General features: G+C 42.1%; 1 protein-coding gene across 1 annotated transcript in view; it reads left to right on the forward strand.

The window, feature by feature from the left end:
* LOC131968168 (plexin-A1-like) overlaps positions 1-24391 on the forward strand; it is a 213803-nt gene that overhangs the window by 146126 nt on the left and 43286 nt on the right. The window contains exons 11-13 of the mRNA XM_059328924.1: positions 11420-11516; positions 15113-15303; positions 22776-22927. Coding sequence (XP_059184907.1) covers positions 11420-11516; positions 15113-15303; positions 22776-22927 — 440 coding nt within the window. The remainder of the gene's footprint in view (positions 1-11419; positions 11517-15112; positions 15304-22775; positions 22928-24391) is intronic.

Raw genomic sequence — 24391 nt, forward strand, 5'->3', positions numbered from 1 at the left:
AGGATATTCAAGATATCTACCGGCCGATCATGTTTAAACTCTAGTTTCCCATACTTTATTCCTTTTACAGTGACCGTAATAACTCAACATACTTATATAGTATCGCCTAACAGGAGGCTGTCAATAACCTACTGTATATGTGACACATATGATATACGATAGTGTAACACTGCTCCATACTAACCTTGTTGGATATTGACTATCTATATCTTCTTATGAGGGGGGAATATTGATGCTATGGTATTTCTGTATAAGGTTACAGCACATACCAACTGATCCCAAAGGGGAAAGAGCAAGCGTATCACAAGACATGAGAAAGAATGCAGTATTGGAGAAAGGTTGGGTTTTGGAAGCAGAGACATAATATCCAAGACTAATTTTCAAGAGTTTGATGAATCATATGTGTGGGGTAATTGTTTTAAATGTGCTCAAAACTCTAATTTTTTTGCTGTGCTGAACTTTCAAAAGAAAAAAATATGGTTTCTCACAGACTTTCTCTTTCTCACTTTTGAAGTTGGGTACTGAGCCAAACATAATTCAACATTTTTGGAACCTGTGAAAGTTGATGAAATGGCAGATTGTCCAAGGTCCTATAGCACGTTAATTGGAGAAAAACGCTGATCATTTTGTAAAAAGAGTCCTCTCCGTATTTCTTAGTGCCAAACAAGCCCACATTACCACTGACACATACGGAGCCATCCGCCAGGCCTTATGGTAGCAGTTAACTCCGGTCAGCAGCAACCAAAACAACAAGCTGGTGTCTACATCGGTCCCTTCCGGATATCTGACCCGGTCCCGGCAGCTTCCTGGTGTGTTTGGGCCAATCTGAGGCTTAGGTGAAGGTGGAAAGGCCAATAGGATGCTGAGCTGTGGGCTGGGGAGTTGTTCTCAGAGTGCCAGAGGGGCCACAGGAGCAAATAAACACATGTACACACAATGCGTGCGCTACAAATGACGCACTCTTGGGTCAGTGAGTCTGACGGAGCGCAGCTGGGCGTCGTCTGAGGGCCGGGGTCGAGAAAAGAGAATTGAACTATTTGAGACTTTTCCTTTCTTGGTTCCTTTATCTCTCGCTGTTCTTAGCTCTTTGCCCATTTGTACTTCAGTGTCTCCATTTTCCTTCTCTCTCTCCCTCTTTATCCCTCTTTCTTGTTTCTCCCTGGAGGGCAGGAATGAGCGGACAGATAATATCAGCGCGGGCCTTACACCATTACCTTCCGTCTGATAAACCACTCGGCCACTCCATCACCCTCTTTCCCTCACTCCTTCACCAGTGAGGAAAAAAAGCAGACACAGGGGCAGCAGGAGAAAATCTAGTTTGGGATAGGGTGTGCGTCTGTGTGTTATTCTTCTGTGTGCCGAGAGAGCAGCTGTTTGTTAAAGGAGAAATGGGAAGTATCAGGGGTCCTGATGGCATCCAATTAAGGCAGATAAAATGATGATGAATTGCAGTCGGGCAGCAGAGACCGACGCTCCTGTGTGTGTGTGTGTGTGTGTGTGAGCTACATACACACACATACACACGCAGGAAGACAGCAGAAGGGGAAAGCAGCCATACAGATTTGGAGGAAAGGAACAGAGAGAAGGAGAGCAGGATGAGAAAGGAAAGTGAAAGAAAGGCAAGGAAGTTTGGAGGCGGAGATACCACGAGAAAGAGAGAGTGAGATGGATGAGGAGGAGGGAGAGGATGTGTGCAGTGAGACCGTACAGAGGGAGAGTTTGGAGGAGAGAGAGGACAAATACTCTGCTCCCTCTCCGATGGGAAATGAGAGAAGGATGCGGACAAGAAAGATGGATAGATAGATGAATGGATTGATAGATGGAGCAAATAGAGGTCTAGAGAAGAGGCCAAACATGTCTGCAGGGAAAGTGGTTAACACAAACCACACTGGTCTAATAGTGTCACACACCCCGTGGTGTGAGCACAGCGCTGATTCGAACTTTTCGACTTTTTGAAGACTTTCCTGGATTTTATGGGATTTGTTAAAAGATGTAACTGACTGTAAAAACTATAAAATTGTAAATTATAAAGAAAAAAAATCTGTCATTTTTACTACGTACACATACATTCGCAACACAGTTCTAAAAGTGGCAGAGACGAGGCTAATGAGGGCCTTGGCGCTGGTCGGTGGAGGGTAGGTGCAGCGGAGCATGGTACAGCCTGGTCTGGCATGGCCTGGCACAGCTTAATGAGATATAAACACTAGACCTGCCACCGCAGTCAGCCACAGCACACACTGACTCTGTTTTAATTGGCTTGCAGACTGTGTGTGTGGATGTGTGTGTGTTCAGTGTGCGACGGGATTGAAAGTGCACGAGAAATTCACTGGATTTTATTTTTGGAGAGCTGCAGATTGAGGACCTTTCTCGTTCCATTACTTTGTTCCCAAATCATGTGATACCCCCAGACAACACTGATCCCATTTTAATTTTGGGGCACTACAATGTTTGTGTCAAGAAGATTGTGAGGATTTAATGAGGTTCTGTGTATTGTGCATACTCACATAAATTTACACATTTACTCTGTAGCAGTCTGTTCCTGTTTACACTCACTGCTCTTCCATCCATCTACGAAGCAGCTGAAATTGAAGCAAGGAAGCAAGAGAAGGCATTCCTTCCTTCTCCATCATGCCCCTCCCTCTCTCCCAGTCATCTACCTGTCTCCATCTTCTTCTCCTCCTCTCCAGCCTCCTCCTTCCTCTTCATCTCTCTCCCGTCATTGGCCGGCTGGCTGGCTGCCTCTCCTCCTGTCTGACAGGTGAAGAGCGGAGCTCCCACGCTCCTGTCCTGGATAAATAAGAATTAATTGCTGCTCAGCTATCAGCATATGCCAGCTTCTCCACCCACCCTCCACCTCACTTTCGTCATCCATTTCTCATTTCTGTCTCTCTCCTTGTATCTGTGCAATCTGTAACCTTTACTCTAGATCTGCTCTCTCTCTTACAGCAGGGCTCCACCCTCCAATGTGTTCAGTTTCTTTGTGATGGATTGATAGAGGAGGAAGGCAGATTGTTATAGCAAGAGTCCTGCGCTATTAGGCTGATGAGAAGAGAGGAGTAGAGAGAAGGTGGTTAAACCAGAGGGAAGACCTCTGCCTGCCTCCATGTCTCTCTGTCTGAATGCATGTGGGGCTATTTTACATCCAAATATTACCAGACATCTTAAACCTGACTCACTGCATGTTAATCTGCAGCCTTTTCATCTGCATATGGTACTGCGGACTTGATTGATATTGAGGTGGGCAATAATTCAATACAATGATTTATTATATTTCATTGGCATCATATCATTATAAAAACAAATAGCAAGACACAGTGATACAAAATTACACTGTCTAACTATTGATAATAACAAGCACTAGGGCTGGGCGATATGACAATATTTATCACCTGAACAATGTAAAAATGTTTATTGTATATATTTTTCTGTAATGTTTTATTGCAGTGTAAAAAAACAGCAAGGTTATGTTATTTAGATTACGCTTTACGTTCTGATCCTTGCAGGTGGGTCAAAGCTTGAGAAGACCATAGATGTGCTATGAGTATGCAACATCAAAAAATAGGCTTTAGTTATTTCATATCGACAAGTTATTAACCAAATAACCAGAAAACATTATATATTGTGATATATATCATGATTGAGATATGAAATAACTTATATTGGGATAGAAGATTTTGACCATGTCGCCCAGCCCTACTATCAGCAGTGATTTAACCAAGTTTCATTTCCAGATAACTTAACAAATAATATTCATGGGGACACACATTCAAATAGAAACAAGCCAACGAAGAAACCTCTTCACCGACTTGACAGCACACAAAAATAGCAGTTTAACAACACGTTGACATAAGGGCAGTGACAGCAGCTTCATAATTAGTAAATTAAAGTGTCTGAGAATAAAATAAAGGTGCAAGGTATCCCTTTTATTAATAACTCCAACTTGCCAGGTGATGTTAATTAGGGAGTTTATGTAATACTAGGGATGGGTAGATCTTCCTGTAAGTCCCCTGGCACACACAGTGTGATCTGTCACACCTTTTAGAAGTGGCAGAATCTCTGTGTTTGCAATATAAATATAAATTGATCAGATGGCATGAGCAACAATAGGCAACTTCGCCAGCAAAGAAAGATACATTGCAACTCCACACCAGAAGCCCACAGTCAGGGGTAAAATCTTTGCATGTGTTGTGTTGCACAAACTGCTGCTTCCTAGATGGAGATGTACTGCACTCATGCGTTTGAGTTAATAGATGTAGGTGGTTGGTGGCCTGCAAATAAAAAATAAAAAAAACAGTTGTGTGACAGAGCGGTGGAGTTTGCGAAAATGGCCACGCGAACAATGGCATGAGTTGACGGAGTGGAAAAAGGGTGAGGATATAGAAAATATGGACGTTTCTGCAAACGACCAGAAATCAGCCTTTTGTCCGGGGAGAAGTGTAGTAAGCTTACACTAGCTTAATACGGAGGCTGGAAAAATAAGAAACACTGGCTATGGCAGCATTATTTTTCCCTCAAGCCAGCACTTTTCTCCCCATCCCCTCTCTCCTTTTCTTTCCATCAATGAAGTAAAGTATGTGTGCGAGCGTGTATATGTACTCGTGTGTGTTTGTGTGTGTGCGGGTCCAAGAGATAAGCTGGGTAACTGGGTCCGGCCATGTCCTCCAATCCTGTTAGCATTAGCGATTAGCACTGGCTAACAGGCCCCTATTATGAGCAGGGGCTGATTCCACGCCGCCTGACCCCACACGTACAGTACATACACACACAAGCTAAGCTATAGGAAGGATTACCACTTGATCCTTGATTAGGAAGCCCTATCTGCTAGGAAGTTGTGTGTGTGTGTGTGTGTGTGTGTGTGTATATACATCTACACGTTGACATACACGGTTTGCTGTAGAAAAACACATTTTACATGGGCCAACATTCAGTCTCTGTCCTGTACTTTTCTTCTGTACCGTCCGTATGTGACTTCTGTTAAAACTGCGTCACAAAACTATTTTAAATCTAGAATAATCTGGATTGAAAGATGTGTTTTGTCAGGTCATAATTTTTTATAACTGGCGTTGTCACCTTGAGAGAGCTGCGGAAGGAGGACAGAGGAAGGGAGCAGCGTATTCTATCCCAGGTATGGGCTTGCCCTGGGCTAGTTTGATATTTTTAGCCGTCCAGCTTGTACACGCCTTCAAAATGACTAATTATCAGGCTGTGACCCTCACAGAAGGTACCCGTTGTTACCTCATACCCGCCTTCCTTCACCATTCCTTCTTCATCCATCTATCCTTGCCTCCCTCCTTCAGTTTTCAATGACAGAGGCCCAGCTGCTTTGCATCGGCAGTTTTCTGCTCCGATATCATCCTCTTCCTTCTTTTATTTCCTTAATCTTTACACGATCATTTCACACTTTTGGGGATTTATTTGGCCTCCTTCGCCATTCGCCGTTTCTTCTTCTTGTTTCTTGTTTGTCACTCTTCTTGCTAAAGTGTCTATTCTTTATTTAACTCATAGTCAGTATATAAAGACAAAAAATTGTCTCCACTTCCTTCCACTGTACAACAATCAAAGTCAAAATAGCCCGGATATAGCTGCTGCCATGTTGTGCTAGCGACTTCATTTGGAGCCAGAGTTTGCGCAGTAGTGATGAGGTGGTGGAGCTACAGTATCGCAGTATTAAGGTTAAGGGTAAGTTTCAGCTGTCAATCAAGCTGTTACACCCCCATTTTTAGTTTGGCTCATTTCCCATCAACTATTATGACCTATACTGCAGTCAGCCACCAGGGTGAGATTGAGATGTTTGGCTTCACTTGTGGCAAGCTGTCATGACGTCCATCTTTGGCCAGTTTGCATCATAACAAAATAAAGTTAATCGGAAGGTGTATCTCTTTTTTTCTCTTTCCACTCACTTTTAGTCTGCTTTTGGTTCTCCCACGTCTCCTTGGGTCAAAGGCTGTCGACAAAAGGAGTGTTACCATCATTGGATACTGTTGCAAATATTGGGATTAAATTACTGAATGCAGAACATAGTCATTTTTTTGTCTCTATTTCAATTTTTCCCTCCCCTTTACACATGCAAATCCTGACCTTTTGAGAGTAACGTGCTTAATGTTTGCATTTTCATATTGGAATCTGCTGTGCAGTGAATAAACCATGTACCAGGCTGCATGTGTGTATTCCCTGAACTGCGTATTGTGCAACAATGCTGGTTCAGTATGAAAGTTTAATAAGCCTTTGGTGCAATGAAAGGAGATGAGCTTTGGATCATAACCTAACCTTTCCTATGCTTCCCCCATCCTCTACTGCCCATTAAACACACATACATGCACATACACACGTCTCCCAAACTAAATATTCATGTTGTTGTTGAGTGAAGCAGATCCCAGCTTCCCCTCTCAACATACCAGTACAGCTCCCTTTGAGGATGGATGTGCAAACACAGACACATACCTGTAGCATGGGGCTTTTTAAAAAAGGATAGAGGGCAGGCAGTGTTGTTTTAGCTGTCAGCACCTCCATACCTCCAGTGTGTGTGTGGTGCAGCTTTTCAGGGAGAGGACGTGTCAGGGTGTAAAGCAGGGGTTAAGAGGTCCACACACATCTATCATCTATTTCTCTATCAGCGGAATTGGCCCTTTTCATGTGATCCAGAGGGGGATCAAGCCATGCTCTGATTGGCCAGTCATCAGAGAAGCGGGGATAGAAGTGGAAGGAAGCTTGACCTCGTGTCCTTTACTGTGGCCTGGCTGCAGCCCTGAGGGGATATAACAGAGCAGCGAGAAAAGACATAGTTAACAACACTGAAATAGAGAAATGGATACAATATACAACTTAGAAGATATTTGAGGGTGAATAACATGAAGAAAATAGCTCACGGTTCACCCCAGAATCAAATTATATATGTTTTTCTCCTACCTGTAAAGCTGTTTACCAGTCTAGATTGTTTTTGGTGTTAGTTGCAGAGAGAGATGTCAGTCTTTTCTCCAATATATTGAAACTACAAGGGACTTAGCTTGTGATACTAAGTACCGGTAACTATTGTCTTTCTAGTATAGTTGCTACATGAAACTGTCTGTGGATCATCTTGAGTCACTGGGTCATGGTTTCTGAAAAGAGACATCGCAGCAACCTACAGGAAAAAATAATCTAGATTGATAAATAGCATTACAGGTAAAAGAAAAAAACATTTATTTTTGATTTCTGGGTGAACTGTCTCTTTAAACTCCCATTGTCTGACATTACATGTCTGTGAAATGATGGCTAGACTGTGCTGACATCCGTCCAATACTGGATGCTGAAAAATGGGAGGTTTGAGACAGGATGATTGAAGGCATATGGAATGTGGGAAAACAACCAGCCCATTCAATACTGCACATACTCACTAGCTGCCTCTCTTCTGCCCAAATAGGCAAAAATGCCCAAATAATATTTCAATGTCCCGTCTTGCGGGTTGCCACCCGAGGAACTTTTAGCTGTGGTTTTGGCTTCTGTGGCCTCCTGGGCTGGGAGAGGCTGTCCAACATTTTATATGAGCTGGCATAGTTCACATCTTGACATTCTGGCCAACAATTAGCAAAAGTTTTCTCTTAACGAGTTCAATGTTTATTTAGAATAAAGCTTAATTGAGCTTCATTGCTGCTGCTGTTTAGGTTCTGACCACTTTCACTTTTGAACCACTTTGGTCACTTCTTTGAGACAAACCCGTGAATGTGTGAAGCCACCTGTTGTCTAATGTCCTCATGACAGAGTGAGTCTGATTGTCAAGTGAATATTTTGAAACGCCTTCAGCAGCTTGAGCATTTTCCAAATATAAAGCTGGATTCCGCCCCTCTTTTTTATCTCTCACTCCCTTACCATCTCTATCCCTCTTGCTTCTCTGTCTTTCATTCTGTTTTATCTCATCTGTCTCATCTGTTTTCCTCCCCTCACTTTCTCTCTTTATCTCCCTCTTGCTGCCTTTCTTTTACCCTATCTCTCCCCACATCCACATGTTCTCAGTGCAGCGTCCCTGTGCTTGTTCTTTCCCCTCTTCCATTTCCTTCTCTCTCATTGTCTTGCATACACACTCAAACAAACTCATAATTTCTCGCCATCTCTACCCGGTGAGGAAGTGCTCTTGTTCCCAGGCAGGCTGGGTGGTCTCCTTGGGGGAGAAAGAGAAAAGGAAGGAAGGAAGGAAGGAAGGAAGGAAGGAAAGAGAAAGGGAGAGAGGGCGGGAAAAGATTGAAGAAGTTCATATGCTCGGACTTCAGCGGAGAGAAATAATAGCTGACTTCCAAAACATGTGTTGTGTGAGCGTCTTATCTTCCTGCGCTTTCATGTGTTTTTATTTATCATTTTTTATTTCCTGTATAGACCGTGCGATCCGTCTTTGATGCATTCGCTGGCATCCGTCTCTTGGAAACTGTCCCGTGTGCAGAATGCATATTTATAGTACAGTGTGCACATGTGTTTCTCTGGACATGTTTGGTATATGCGATAAAGGAATCTGCTCCATATTTCCTTGTTTGACTGTGGGCGTTCTGGGGAAAGGAGGTAGGGAAGAGAAAGTCGGACGGAGATTGATGGGGGAGGAGGTTTGTAAAGAGGTAGAAGGAAGGAATAATGAGAGGGAGAGAGTGAGAAAGAGAGGAAAAGGAGGGGGCGGAAAGGAGGATTGCGAGAGAGGGTGAGGCAGAGGAATGTGTGAAAAGACCAAGGCAGACATGTCAGGGAACAAATTGAAAATGCCAATTTCACTTTAGCCCCCACCGGCTCAGGCGCTTACAGGCCAGCCTCGGCCTCTTATTCCATGTGTAAATGAATGGTGTCCACAGAATAACACACAATCACCTCTCTCTATCCATCTCGCCCTCGCTATTTCTCCTTCACCCTCGCTGTTGTATTATCCTCTCTCCACCTCTTTCCTTACCCACTTCCTTCATCCTTCTTTTCACCATCTTTTTTTCTCTCTCCCTGCACTCCACTGGTCTCCAGATCACTCCCTTTCTGTCTTTCTGATCCATCAGCCATCTCAAACATTTTCCAGCCTTTTCAACATCACTTGTCGCATCTCCCCTCTTTTATTTCTGCACTCTGTCCAGTATTATTGTTGCTTTTCAGATTGTCCTTTTCCTGCCACCATCAACCTCCCCTTCCCCGTTCTATACGACCTCACTGCAGTAACTTTAGCATTCATGATGTATGGTTTGGCCTAAGATACCATAGCACTGGCCTTTAAGGAGAAGGCACCTCTCTCACTAAAAAAGTCATGACAATTTTGGGCTGCAACAAAGGATCATTTATCAGTATTTCTTTTAATTTACTGTAAAATTAATAATAATTGTAGAAAAACAACCTCCACCGCAACTACCCAGAGCCCATTGTGATTTCTTCAAACGCCTGACCTAAACCCAGTGGTATTCAGTTTACTTATATACTGTATTTGTCAAAGAGATGCAGCAAATCCTCCCATTTGAGACGCAGGAATCTGGGAGATGTTCACTGTTTATTATTGCAAACTGAAATAACAACTGAAAAATCGAAAAGATGAATCAAATATCAATATCAATTACCTTTTTGTCGCTCAACCTTTATTTTAATCAAGTAATTGTTTTAGCTCTATGAAGCTATAGTTATAGTAGGGAAACCTGGACAAAAGTTGACCAGATTTCCAGTCATGGAAACAGTTCGAAAATTAGATAAAAAGTTAAATGTCCTGGAAAAAAGTATCTGAGAATGAACTTCTTCGACGTTGGTACGTTTGGTTCAGTTACTGTTGTTGACATGCTTGCTACCTTGTTTTGCCTGCAAATCATCACTGGAAATGTCTTGGAAAGCGATCTCAAGAAAAGAGTGGGAACCCTGATAGTGCAGCGTTGCTAAAGTCTAAAGACGGATATTTTATTTTTATTTATTTACAGTAACTTTCTTGTAAAAGTTTTATAGTTGGGTGTTCTGCAGGCCAGTTCCCAGGTGGAGTTACACAGGGGTAAAAGTTTCCTCTTCAATAGTTCATGGCTACTAAATAAACCAGAGCCCCAAAAATGTGCCTGAAAAACATTTTGAAAGAATCCCCCTTAAAATAAACTCCAAGAGCAAAGTAGTAGTTCTTCTGAGACACGTGGAGCCATCTCCCTTCATTTGGATATCAGCATCTCCGCCTTCAGGGCTGTCTGAATGTAAATCATCCAATCGCAAAAAGTGAAAAAATGAATTAATCAGCCATTCACACATTGTGACATTGCTGTGTCCTCTCATTTTCTTATCTTCTCTATGCACATTTCTTGGTACTTCTCCCCCCTCAAATACATCCCAATTCACTATTATTATTACAGATGTCAAGATAAATCTCTCAGTATCTCATTGGAGTGGGTGATATCACATAATGGCGAAGTTGTAGCTAGATTCAATCTGTGAGGGGCCCCATAGCCGCGGGCTTGGGGCTTTCACATTGGATTTTATCACCACTCCACTAGAAGAGAATAGTCCTGCTATCTCTCAGCCCGAGGCCATCAGAGATAGTGACCATACCAGTGCTAGTGAGAGTGACTGGGCACACTTTGACTGACGAAGGCATGAGGTTAATACGGCCTATCTCCAGTCGTACCAGCTCACACTCTCTCGCTATCTAGCATCTGTTTTATGTTGTATCAAAAGCAGCTAATGAATGGAGTGGTTAATAATGCAACATGTGTCTCAGATTGGGGGCAGAGGAGTTGTTGATGAATGAGTATTTTCAGATGATTGTGTGTTTACCTCAGTGTTTGGCTGCTCTGTGTCTGCGAGGGGGGATTGGGGAGGCGATGTAACTTCTAAAGCTGCATTTTATTTGCAGGCGATAATCGTCGTTGATAATTTATTTGTTGGGAGTGGTCTCTCAGGAGCCCTTTCTCTGTTATCCCTTCAGTTAACACACCGCCATCACATCGTCCGCTTTTGAAGCCTGTTGTCTCATTTAAAGCGATTCCATAAAACTGATTATGCCGACGACGAGTCAATTACATTTCAACTCTTATTAGTTCAGGATGCAAAAATGAAATTAGATGAGAATATTATTGTTGGAGATATATTAGGCTTTTCATTCATCACTGGAATGGAATGAGTCATACAGTGATGGGGATTCCAATCTCTTAATCAACTCTGCGCTCTGCCAGGCAGCGGCGGATGTGCTGCGTGTTAAAATCACAATATAGCCTGTCTCTCATCAGTCATTTTTATGGCCTTTCAACTGTGTGAGCACTGCAGGGTATGACATTACTATAGCAGCCGCGAGCTGAACTGAGCTTCCTCTTGCTATTGATATTTTTTTTTCTCTTTTACTAATTTAACATTTTATTAAAAGACTGCGAGTGTAATACAATGATGTTATTGTTGTAAGGAAATTATTGTCTGAGGTACTGATACGTGACTCTGAATGCTAATCTGGATGTGTTTGTTTGTGTTTCAGTATACCTATGAGGGCAACGACATCAGCGACCTGCCGGTGGATTTGTCTGTGGTTTGGAACGGAAACTTTGTCATCGACAACCCCTACAACATCAAAGGTAAATTTTCTAGTATCACACATTTTATTGCTTTTTTTTTTGTGTGTGTGTTTTTATTTGCATGTTATTATTGTAATTTTTCTTTAATTTTACCTTGGTTTTGGTTCCCTTTTGTTTGACCTTACTGTTTGCCTTCTGGGTATCCTGCTTTTGCTCTGATTTTTAAGTCAAAGTTTCCAATTTCACATTGTAAGCTATATTATTATTATTACTTTTAGTATTTTTGTTATTATTTTTGAGACATGACAGCCAATGAGGTATTTTTGAGCTTGAAACCAATACTGATTTTTAGAGGGGCAAAACTGAAAATAACCGATGTGGCCACCAATTAAATGCATTTTTGAGCTGCAATGAAAATAAACCTTTTCTGTGTGGATTTCACCAGTATGACTATGCAAGTTTAAATCAAATCAAATCAAAAGCTATCACCACTTCAGAGTCACCGCGTCGTTTTTTGTTTTATACATTATGTAAAAAAAAGTTTTTATATTGCCCCATATCAGATAACAAATATGTTGCTACTGATCCAAACCGATATGCCATTGCATTGATAGGTCAATATTGACCAATTATACTGGTCAATTGGTATATTGATCAGGCTCTATAGACAATCTATCCCGTTTCAAACATTGTGTTGATTTGTCAGGATTTTTTAAAAAACCTTTGCTGATTCATGGCTGATACAGCATCTCAACGAAAATATAGCCTGAGACCTGCAGGGACTTCCTGTGTATATATACAGTAGCTTTGTGACCAAAAAAATCTAGCTCCAGCTACACAGTTAATAATTTATATTGTGACCAATATCCCTTGGCCAGCCCACCCTTTGCAACTGATATTCTTGTTCTGTAAGGGGCTCCTATACTGTGTTACTGTGTGTGTGTGTGTGTGTGTGTGTGTGTGTGTGTGTGTGTGTGTGTGTGTGTGTGTGTGTGTGTGTGTGTGTGTGTCTGTGTCTGTGTCTGTGTGTGTGTGTGTGTGTGTGTTTGTTTGTGTGTGTGTGTGTGTGTGTGTGTGTCTGTGTCTGTGTCTGTGTGTGTACGAAGACAAATACTGCAATGGTGCACAATTGAACTGTTTGCATTCATGCATCTGTTGCATCTGTTAAGATCCCATTTGATACTTAAACTCCACAAGCAGAGCACATACTGTACATCAGGAGCGGTATTGACAAAACGTTTTGATGTCTATGTGATTACGAGACGGGTCACCGGCAGCAGCCATTTTAGGATTGTTTGTGATTTGCTCTTGGTGACGTAGAAATCCTTTAGACTACTTCTAACTTTTCACAGATAGAAGCTGGTTTTAGTGCTAACATGCTTCATGAAATACTACCAAAATAAGTGTAGGAGTCCTAAACTTAGAACTGGTTACTCCTAAATCAGCAATTTAGAAGCTACTTTTAGCCTTTGCTTAGGCTTTGTGAATACAGGTCCAGGTCATTTGTGTCCACTAATACATATATAGACTAATAATTATGTCTGTAGAGGCACTGCTTTACCCCAAGAGACTCTTTTGTCATTGCTAATGGATAGCATATAAGTAGTATTAGCAGGTCACAGCAGTAAAGGGAGCAGATTGACAGGTAAACTAGTGTAAAAATGATCAACTCAGACAGACATTCTCTCTTCAATGGAGTGTTACATTTTAATCTGTTGAACAACATTGGGCATCTACAGTTTTTGCATGATGCAAAGTGACTTGGCCGATAGACGAAACAAGTTGAAATTTTACACCAACAGTAAAAAATCTAGGCAAGATTCATCCATCACAATGTGGTTCAGAAGGCAGCTCAATGTATTGTTACTTTCCCTGCACTAAAACATTGATTAATAATTGATTTCTGTCACTGACAATCACAAACTGAGAATGGTTGTTCCTCAGCTTTCAGTTTCATTCCTGACCTTGGAAAAGTATTTTGACAAACTGAGGTAAGATAGTTCAGTCAAACTGTTGATAAGGGCTGGAATGGTGTTATTGTTATAGTTATTTTTTAACTATTTGTTAAAAATCGATATAAAAATCTGTGTTATCTGCACACACCTTAGTTAGGTAAAAATGATGAGCACGATCAACTGATAAAGCTTATTCATAACTCATTTTTCAGCACCACAATCCATATTGTCACATTTATGTATCATAAAATATCTTGCAAAAAGGATGTATTATTACACCCCTATTGTTCCAGGTTTCAGATGTGCTCACTTGGGTTGACAGGTGTTATTATAAACAATGCATGCAATATTATACAGTATATACATCTACAGTATTATAGTATGTACAATAACCGTACCTCGCCCTGCAGACAAAGGACAGAGAGGGTAATGATTAAACACATACACATACTCCATGTACCACTGTGGGAGAAGACAATGAGATCATGTCTGTTGGATATAATTACTAGTAGGACATTCTTTATAGTGCTGTCTCCATAATTATTGTGGCCTGTACAGCACAGTGGGGGTCTGTAACATTATTCTCCTGCTGTGAGGTAAAGTAACATCATCTGCAGCTACCACTGCGTTCGATACGGCCTGTTGATGACATGCTCAAGGAGTTTTATACAACAGAGGGAGCTGCATTGTCTGGTCTTGTTTGTTAGTCTTTGATGGTTAAAGACGCAGCGAGGAGATGGTATTTTGTGTGGTATTTCAGATTAGAAGATGTTAAATCTCTAAAGTCTGTGAAGCAGTGATCATTGCCATTTGTCAGTAATGTAAGGTAACACCATAGAGTCGCTTTGTTCCATTTATTGATGTCCCTGTAGTGGAAATGTACCAAGCAAGCTGTTGAAGTCTCAGATTTCACATATTTCTCAGTCTGCTGGCTCTGACTGATGGTTATATGGATGTGTTTGTAACGTATACCAGACACATGTGTATGAACATAGGGGCCCCAGTAAAATCCACAATAATAGGGTATTTATATTCATGGAGCAACATAACAGTCAATGGTTCTTCCAGAGACAAAGTGTTTCTAAACGGCATCTGTTAGATGCAGCAGTATTGACACTGCACGATATCAGCAGCATACATCAGTGTCTATGCAACGCATCTTATCTCAAGTGTAAATCTCTTGAAGTACATCCGGAGGCGACCTGCAGCCCAGAGACGTCTACCTCTCTCCACCGCCAGCCTCCTATTTCTCAATCATGATAATCATCTGGTGGAGTGTGAGCGATGCTCACTTGTCTTAAATACTGATATGTTAATGTAATTAGTGAGGAGCCGTTTAGCAGCCAGTAATTGGTACAGGGTTGCTTTAAAGCTGCTCCATGACCAATGGGATTTGGGGATGGAATAGCAGAGAGAGAGAAAAAAAGATCTGCTGTACAATTCCTGAGGCCTTTGGGAAATAGTGCCTTAACTCAACTTAATTTCAATGACATTGAGGAAGTTTTGGAAATTTTGTGTGGAAGTTGGGAAACTTTCTTGATTTTTTTCTACCCCTCTGGTTGTTTGTCTGCTTAGTTAGCGTGTCTGTCATGATTCAACACAAACTATATTGATGTTAGTTACTATATTCTCTCCCTAGCCTCATTCCACACATTAATAACTTCTTATTACTGAATTTTCTGTCCCTTTCTTCCCCACCAGCCCACCTGTATAAGTGCTACGCTCTGAGGGACAGCTGCGGGATGTGTCTGAAGGCAAACCCCAGGTTTGAGTGCGGCTGGTGTGTCCAGGAGAAGAAATGCTCCCTGAGGCAGGAGTGCACTCCTCCAGAGAACACCTGGATGCATGCCACCACAGGAAACAGCCGCTGCGCACACCCCAAGATCATCAAGGTAAGCTGGCGGGATCGTAACAACACATGCTCAACACATTACGCCATATAGCAGCTCAATATGCTCCTGAAGCTAAGCAACACATTCCTAACTGCACATATGTACCTGTAAGTACACACACACACACACACACACACACCTCTTGAAAGTGTTAAGTGCTCGACATGCAACAACATACTGCAGTTGGTGTATAAGAATAACTTTCCAAGGCAAGGCTATATTGCTATTCTTATTTAAGGTAAAATTAAATCAGAAATAGATTTTTTTTCTGCTCTCAAAAATAGAACCTCATGAGGTTAATCCCTTTCTGCCAGAAATTTTAACTGACGCCGTCGCCACACACATTAACACCCCAAGGTCTGTGAGGCTCGAGAACAGCCCACTCTAAAATCAACATTGCACGGAGCTGGTAAATCCAAGTTAAAGAAAAACTCTTGTCTTACCACTGCTAAAGTTAAAGCAGACACTTCAGCTGCTGTTTTGGCATGTGTTTCCCAGCAACTCAACCTCCTAACAAACAAGTGAGGGGGGTTTAAGGGCAGGGGTCAGAAGGGACGGTGTTCAAGTGACAGTATGCCCTTTGTAGCAGGGTTGCAATTACCTCTCAAACTTTGAAACTAAAGATTTAGGATTGCTAAAGTCAGCTCATTAGTAAAAGTAAGTTTTCCACAAGAAGAGATTAAAAATCTCTACCTGTGCTGTGTCATTGTTTGGCCTCACTGAGTGAAGGAGACGGCGTAGGAGGGGGGCAGCAGGGAGGATTGACAACTTAGAAGCCATCACCATGACTGCAACCACAACACAGATGGGCCGGCCAGGAGGAGGCAGTTCACACACACCAAGACTGAACACACTGACATGATTAGAGATGATGGCTACACACACACACACACACACACACCTACACCTGAGGAGGCAGAGAGGGTGATTGTCTGGTGTGTGCGTGCAGGAAGGTGACAAAGAAACAGAATGTGGAATTGTGCTAATTTTGTCCCACCATGGATGCAGAATGTGCGTGCGCATGTGTGCATCTGACAGGCTGGGTGAGCAAAGGCGCCTAAACACCATGGCGTACCCATCTGTTGCCACCGGTAACCGTGGCGGTGGTCCTCGTCTGACTGTGACCCAGGTCGCCGTCCCTACAGCTCACCACTGGGACTGACACACACATACGTGCACAGAGCCTGGTTTGAGAGCCACGCACCGCTGTGTGAGACGTGTTGAAGTTTGACCCTTTCGCTCATTCTCATTCGTCCTTCTGCGTTCTTTTCTTCTTTCTCATCTCTCCGTCACTCCTCTTCAAGCTTTTAACGCTTTTTCCCCCTTTAAATTTAATTTTATCTCGAAAAAGACGAATCATCATCTCAGTCAAAAACGAGTCCCATTTCTCTCTATTTTAATGAGTGTGAAATATATGTATGGTGTATAATGCATGCCCATTTCAGCGATGCAGACTTGTATGGCTGGAGCCCTCAGTACATTTCCTGTGTGACACTCGTTCGTCTCTCTGAATGCGTAATGGAGATATTGGATAATTGGGGCACTGGCACATAGATAAATCTGTTCGCTAATGCTCTCTCTCTCTTCTTGCTCGCTTCAGTTATCTCTTTGAAACAAGCGCACAGAGGCAATTGGGTTTTGTGTGCATGCATGTATGAGAGAGATGGAGGGGTGTATGAAGGTGGGGATGTGTGTGTGCATGCAAGCATGTGCTCCTGCATGCATATTGAGGGGTAAATCCTGGCCTCGGGGCAAGATGTTGGTGGCAGTCAAAAAGCAGGCGTAGAAGAGCTTCAAAAACAGCAGGAAGAGAAACACACTGCAGGTTTGAGAACATAGAAGAGACAAAGAAGAATAGAGGAAGATAGAGACACTGGAGGAGGCATTATCACCGAGCCACGCTGCCAGACTCACCTCTCCTCTCCACCTTTGACATTTACAGTGTGACATTTAATGCCAAAAGAACATCCGCAGGCGACAAAGAAAATCTCTCCCTTTTCTCCTGCCATTTCATCCTTTAGTTCTCCCAAGGAGCATCACACACACCACACAAATTGAATATTACTCCACTTCTTACCATCCGTTCGGACAAATCCCTCTTTCCCTGTTTGATGCCCTGTTTTTTTTTGTTTTTTTAAATAAAATCTTTTTGCTTTATTCAGGCTGCTTTGTTCAATTTAGCAGCATGCTAGTTGCTGTGTGGCCATCAGCTGGCGGATTAGCCGTTAATTTCATTTGGACCAGAGAATGTGTGTTCGACTGGGAAGAAAAACACCACTGGACACATGCACACAACATACAGACAGATATTACACACACAGCTATCCAGAGCTTTCAGAGCAGCAAGCGTTGAACCAATTTGGTGTCATTTCCAAGTGTGCTACTGCCCATTTGACGTTGTTCAACAGTGTGCAGTTGGGTACTGTTCCACTAATGACTCTGGCACCTAAGCACTGTTCTCCAAACACAGCAATTGATGTTTTCAGCTCTAAATGATTGGTTTTAGACCAAGAATTTGGCTGTTAGGCTGTTAAAGTGCTATTTTTATTGTGCTGCATTTTTTCTCTGCACTGACATTGTGCACTAAGATTAATTAGTTCTCCTTTCACAACAAGCAAACACACACTTTGTGTCTGTGAAAACATGCAGAAACACACTCGCACAAGCAAAAAAAACCCACTCCTGCTCCCACAGGCAAATGCACACACACACACACACACACACACACTCACACTCCTACATTCAGATGTAAAATGTTTAAAATCAGAGATAAAAATAACAATGTGTGGCTTGTGCGGTGTTCTCAAAATCACATTCACAGACAGTGACACACCCACACACACACACACACACACACACACACTGTCTGGCGTTGTCTCTCAGTGTAGTGCAGCAGTGTCCTAGTACTGGCCTTGGATGCTGCCTGGACCTCCATCATCCATCATCTCCTGCCTGGCTTCTCCTAGGGGACAGGAAGAGCATTACAGCTAGCCCTTAGAAACCAATTAAAACAACACAGGCCGTGTGTGTGTGTGTGTGTGTGTGTGTGTGTGTGTGTGTGTGTGTGTGTGTGTGTGTGTGTGTGTGTGTGTGTGTGTGTGTGTGTGTGTGTGTGTGTGTGTGTGTGTGTGTGTGTGTGTGTGTGTGTGTGTGTGTGTGTGTGTGTGTGTGTGTGTGTGTGTGTGTGTGTGTGTGTGTGTGTGTGTGTGTGTGTGTGTGTGTGTGTGTGTGTGTGTGTGTGTGTGTGTGTGTGTGTGTGTGTGTGTGTGTGTGCGCGCGTGTGTGTGTGTGTGTGTGTGTTTAAACATGTGGCACACTTCTGTGCTCTGTGTTTTTTCTTTCTTCTTTGTATTCTTTATTATATCAGAATGTTTTTTTTTTGTCTTTTTGTACTTAAATCTGTCTGATATTGCGTGGAATTGTGTCAGTGGTTTTGTCCAGTTGGTGCACATGTGAATGGCCGATGATTTTGTCCTCTTGTGTTGCTGAGCTTTAATACTGGACTTTCAACCTTTTCCTTTTCCTTATCAACCCCTCAATCCGTTCCTTCTTCCCCTTCCCTCCCCATTGTCCTATATCTATCCTGTCCTTCCGTCATCATCCCCCTTTCCTTCCTCCGCCTGTCGACCAGCATTAAGAGAGATGTCATTCTCTTTAGAGGCCTGTATTGACCAGGGGCCTTATTCTCAACATTCTAAGAATACTCTGAGAGCTTCTAACTTAGCCTGAAATCTTCTATCAAGAGTCCATGCTTAGGAGTGATTCAGGAAAACTGTCAGAGAACAAGGAAGGAACAGAAACTTTACTTACTTTACTTACTTTTTGAGGTACTTTAGTGAGGAGGTGTGGTTGACCCCATCATTAGGTATTGGCATGTTTTTGTAAAAGGGTGTGATTGGACAGTGTAGTTAATAGACCTAATCATATAATTTAGTCTCTATTAAGACATGGTGTAATTATGAATTCTATTGTATGTAGCCCAATTAACATTTCTGTTGAATAAATCGTAAGCCATTCTTTAAAAGTAGCCCACAAAATGCTTACACAATAGCCTATTCAAATCCTGATAGTTGTTACATTTACTTGCCTGCATTCATTGACCATCTTGGTAATTTTGGTACCTAATATATTCAATATTAAACATTATGCCTGCATGATCAAAACTGCATTTCTTTAACTCACTGTCATTCAGCATTTGGAGATATTTCTCCTACCTGTTTTTCTTTCCACCATTTTCTTCTCTGCTTAAGAAACTTTTAAGCCTCTTAAGTCCTCCTCCCTGCTCTTAACAGTTTCTCACCTCAGTAGATCTCTTAAGGGCTAAGATGCTTTGTGAATAACATTTATCTTAACCAGGATCTAGTCCTAACTTAAAGGGGAAATGTGTAGAAACTGTCATAATTCTAAGATTTATTTCAGGGGGGGATTTCGTCAGTAGGAGCAACTCTTCACTCCTCTATAATTGGCTGGTTGTGTTTTAGAGTTTAACAATGAGTCCTACTGGTACAGCATTGAGAGAAATAATAAAACAAGCCAGTTCTTCGGAAATGCTTGCACTTATTATTCATAAAGGTAATATTACAACTAATATGATGCGTAAATTGAGCCTATTTACTTTTTTTAATGACCTTACCGTCTCAACATGCTCTCAGCGTTCAGCTGCAGTAACATAATTGGACCCAGTATGATTTTGACTTCAGTCACAATTTTGGTCGTTATGTTTGTCAGTATTCACATCGTCAAATCATATTATTTTTAATTTCTAAACATTTAGTGACAAGATTCATATTATCCCTGTCATCACTCACTTCATTACCTCCATCGGTTTGTTTGTGAGAGTCTTTCAAATCTTAGATAAACTTCAGAAACCTTCCGCCATGTTCTCTCTCTGTGTCCCCTGCTTCCCCCCTTCCTCTTCCTCCTCCTCCTCCTCCCTCTCCTACTTCTCTTCCTATAACTAGCAGATGCTATCTGTGCACTGCTGCTCAGCCGGCCACAATAGGCCTCACACAAAGCCTCCAACACAACGGGACAAGTCGGAGACGAAGAGGAAAAAAGGGAATCTGAATGGGTGTGGAGCGCCGCGACGGCGAGCAGAGAATAGAGCGAGTGTTTAGGCTGGTGGCTTTTATCAAAAAGGGCTTTTTGTTTGTGTTGTTTAGTTGTGGATGGAACAACTTGTGTGTGTGTGTGTGTGTGTGTGTGTGTGTGTGTGTGTGTGTGTGTGTGTGTGTGTGTGTGTGTGTGCGTGTGCGTGTGTGTGTGTTTTGATAAGCCAGTGCTTGTACAGAAAGAGAGATTTGATTACCATATCTGAAGATTCTGACTGGTGCACCACTGTGCGCCACTCACTCTTTTGTCTCCAGCTAAAATATATGCATTCAGGCACATTGACAAAGAGACAGAGAGTGAATTAAAGAGCCACAAGTCCAGAGAGGAAGAGGGAAAGGGCGAGGGAAGGAGGAGGGATGTTCATCAGAAGCCTAGCTGCTGTAAGAAGGAAAACACTCCTTAATTATATCACTGTGGCATTTCAGTTCTGGCCTGCATGACACTGGGCTTTGTTCCCATTGTGTGTTTCTGTTAGTGATGTCCTGAACACCTGTGGCTTTTACTAGCCCGCCACCTTTCCTATAATGATGTTGGACTGGCAATCATTGTGAGGTACCAGGTGGAGAAATAAAGTTGCAGAGAGCAGGTTGACAGAGCGCATTCCAATTTACATGTGAGACACTTAAAGTAATAGATTAATAATTTTCAAGTCAAAATGAAAAATAGCCCAATATCACATAGCATGCCTCAATCGGCTGTACATTTAATAAAAACCGCAATTAGCATATCACACAAAAACATATAGTCATATAAGCTACAAATATATTATATACAAAAATATATGTGTATTTACTTTTGTTTGTTCTGTTGTTTTATTTACCAAAGTTTTATTTTATTTACATACTCTACATATTTGTCGGTATGCCCATATGCACATAGACTATTAGTATAAATAGCATTAATATAGTTAGTGTAGTATGTAGTGCAGTCTAAGGCGCTAATATTGAGATTTTCTTACCGAGAGTGACAACAGCTATATACAGACAGTACAGTATGTCCACTTTAAGTAAAAAGTTATGTTTTTTTTTTTTTTTACAGATTTAATAGGGGCTGCCAACAAGAAGGCAAATCGATGTATTTTCTACAATAGTCAAATTACTACTTCAAGGAGTTTTGGCAGCAGTGCACTCTTCATCCTGCTGTAACTTGCTCCACACTCGTAGGATGTCCTTATTTCTTTTTAAAGTTGAAACAGGCAAATGTATTACCCTAAAAGCCTGGTCATACCATTATTTATAACAGCAGAAAGTCATTTTTAAACAACATCAATTCATTTCACTGGAAATGCTGCTGCCAGTGGATTTAGTCACTTTCCATGGTGCTCTTTGCACAGAGTTCAACTTTGGCCAAGTGTGACTAATTAATCAAGAAGGTATGAATTTTGCAATGGCAAAATTACTTCTGCTTATCAACTTTCTGGTGCGGCCAGAACTGTTGCTAGCTATAGCACTGTCCAACAAAAACACCAATCATTGGTTCGACAGTTTAAAATTTAGTTCCTGGCACTTACCCCTCTACAGGTGTGCTTATCTATGCAGATTATTTTGTACTATCTCAACTGTTTTATCTAAACACAACAGAAAATGACGTGTCGATGCAGGCTAGTATGCAGATACTTGGGGCGTCATACTTACAGGGGAAATGTCTGTCTGATGGGAGCTTAATCAATGACCATCCATTGTATTTTTCTTTTATGGCAACGCAGGTCAAAGTGTGACCTTACCCACACCCCCACTCCACAACACAACTCCAACCACCAGCGTCTCCTCCCCTTCGCCCTCCTCCCACCCTGCTGCATCAAATGACCCCACCCCACTCCGCCAGGTTCTAATCCAATTAGCTTTAGCCCTAATTATGCTAGTAATGACTGATTACCAAAGGGGGCATTGTCTGCGTCGCAGGCTGGATGAATGGGACTGTGATGAGGGACTGGGCTAGCCTCGGGTAGCCATTAGCACCTCCGCACACCTTTCGCAGACCTCTAGGGGAAAGAAAGGGAGCAGAGGTCGCTTTGTGCAGTAATTGTGTTCAGTAGATTAATCGTCACAAGGTTAAATGAGAGATGTAAGTGAGGGCTTGATGGGTGGGTTCAGGTTAAGTGTGTGAGTTGGCAGGTTGTGATTGTTTGACTGAGTTAAGGTGGAGTTAATGGATCGGAGGTCATTTTTCATCTCACTTAATGAGGTAGCAAGTATCTAATTTATTAAGAGTGGGTGTTACCCATAATGACCTGAGTAAACCGTCATTCAAGCTGACATACAATATATTCATAATATGATTTACTGCCCTGGGTAATAATCAATAGTCCCATATGTTGTCCTGGCTAACATATGTCTTCTCTTATTTGCTCTTCCGACCAGTTGTCTCCGGAGACGGGGCCCAGGCAGGGAGGAACCATGCTGACCATCACTGGTGAGAACCTGGGTCTGCAGTTCAAAGACATCCAGAGCGGAGTCCGTATTGGCAAAGTGGCCTGCAACCCTCAGGAGGACCAATACATCAGTGCTGAGCAGTACGTTGACACTATCTCTGTCTTCATGTCTTCACTCCCACACTTCACTCTCAGGCTCCTTGTCTCTGAGACTTCCATGCTTGTCCAATATTGATGTGACACTGAGTGCAAAGTACAACACTGTGTTTCTCTCTCAGACCTGTTTCGGTAAAATTTCCAACTATACTTTCTACTCTTTCAAGCGAATCCTATTTGGCCTCCTGCTGTCTTTAGTACTGCTGTTCTTCATACAAGCGCTGCCCGTATAAATTTGACAGTTTATGCAGAACCTTTTTATATAATTAATAATCAGAATTAAAGGTAATTCAATTCAAGAATTGAATAATCTTATTTAACCACATTCATCCAAATTAATTTGTCCCAAACTGAGAGAAATGGAATGACATTTGAAGCGGGTGCTACATATCTTCTAAACACTCTGAAAGCTTGTCATGTGAACGCTTCCACTTATTAAATTATGTTTACTGCTTTCTGGGAAATTCTGAATCACCGCGGGTGCCGCGGGTGAAACTTAACTCCCTTTTAATAACGGAACTAGTACATTCTGAGAAATGCATTACTTCTGCACAAGCAGTAAACAATCATAGCTCCTAGTTCCCTCTTGAGTTCCAGCTTCAGTCTGTTGTACATAACTGCACTTTAACTACAAACAGGTCGCCTCATTGTTGTAATTTCCTTTAGCAATGTCAGGAGAAACATTAATTAGATTTAATTCTGGAAAAAAAAAAAAAAGCCTTAACCACAACCAGTGTGACGCTGGCATTACCCAGAACCATGGTGAGTCGCACTCTCTATTTTATGTTGAATTCATCCAGAAGCAGAGAAAACACAATTTAGGACGAGGGAAAAATGGGGCCGCTCGTCACAGCTGGAGGTGTCCTCAATATTCTATTTCCAACTATGTAGCTGTCATTTGTACACAAATACTCCATTTGCTAAGTTTTGCAGCACAGTCCCAGCAGACTTTGTTTTCTCTCTGCCCCCTCACTTCGAAGGAAACCAAGAAATGTGACTTTGATGATTTGACAACCAGGACAACAGAAAACTGCGCAGATCTCGACAGTGATGACTGGCACCACCAAAATGGGTTTAGAAATATAGTAGTAACATGTGATTTATAATTTACAACCTTATAGTTAGTCGTATCCTCACAGAAAATGCCGTTTTTACACAGTGTAGCCATGGAGTAATATTAGCTGGTTCTGTGTTGTAACTTTTTCTTCACCACATGTTCATTTTGTCCTATCACATCCAAAACCGCCAAGGTGTCTACGTTTAACCCTGTCAACCCCATAACGCTGCTTTGGCCTGTTGCCATAGCACCCGCAGGAAGAGGAGGAGAGGGGGGGCGCGGCTGGCAGTGAGGCTGTCATGCTAATTAAAAGTGATGTTAGCCATACGGTGCCATTAGTGGCCCAGTTGCTCTCGTCATTCCCGTGACCCTATCAGATCTGCAGCACAGCA

Source organism: Centropristis striata, chromosome 3 (genome assembly GCF_030273125.1).
Source record: "Centropristis striata isolate RG_2023a ecotype Rhode Island chromosome 3, C.striata_1.0, whole genome shotgun sequence".
Taxonomy (NCBI): Eukaryota; Metazoa; Chordata; class Actinopteri; order Perciformes; family Serranidae; genus Centropristis; species Centropristis striata.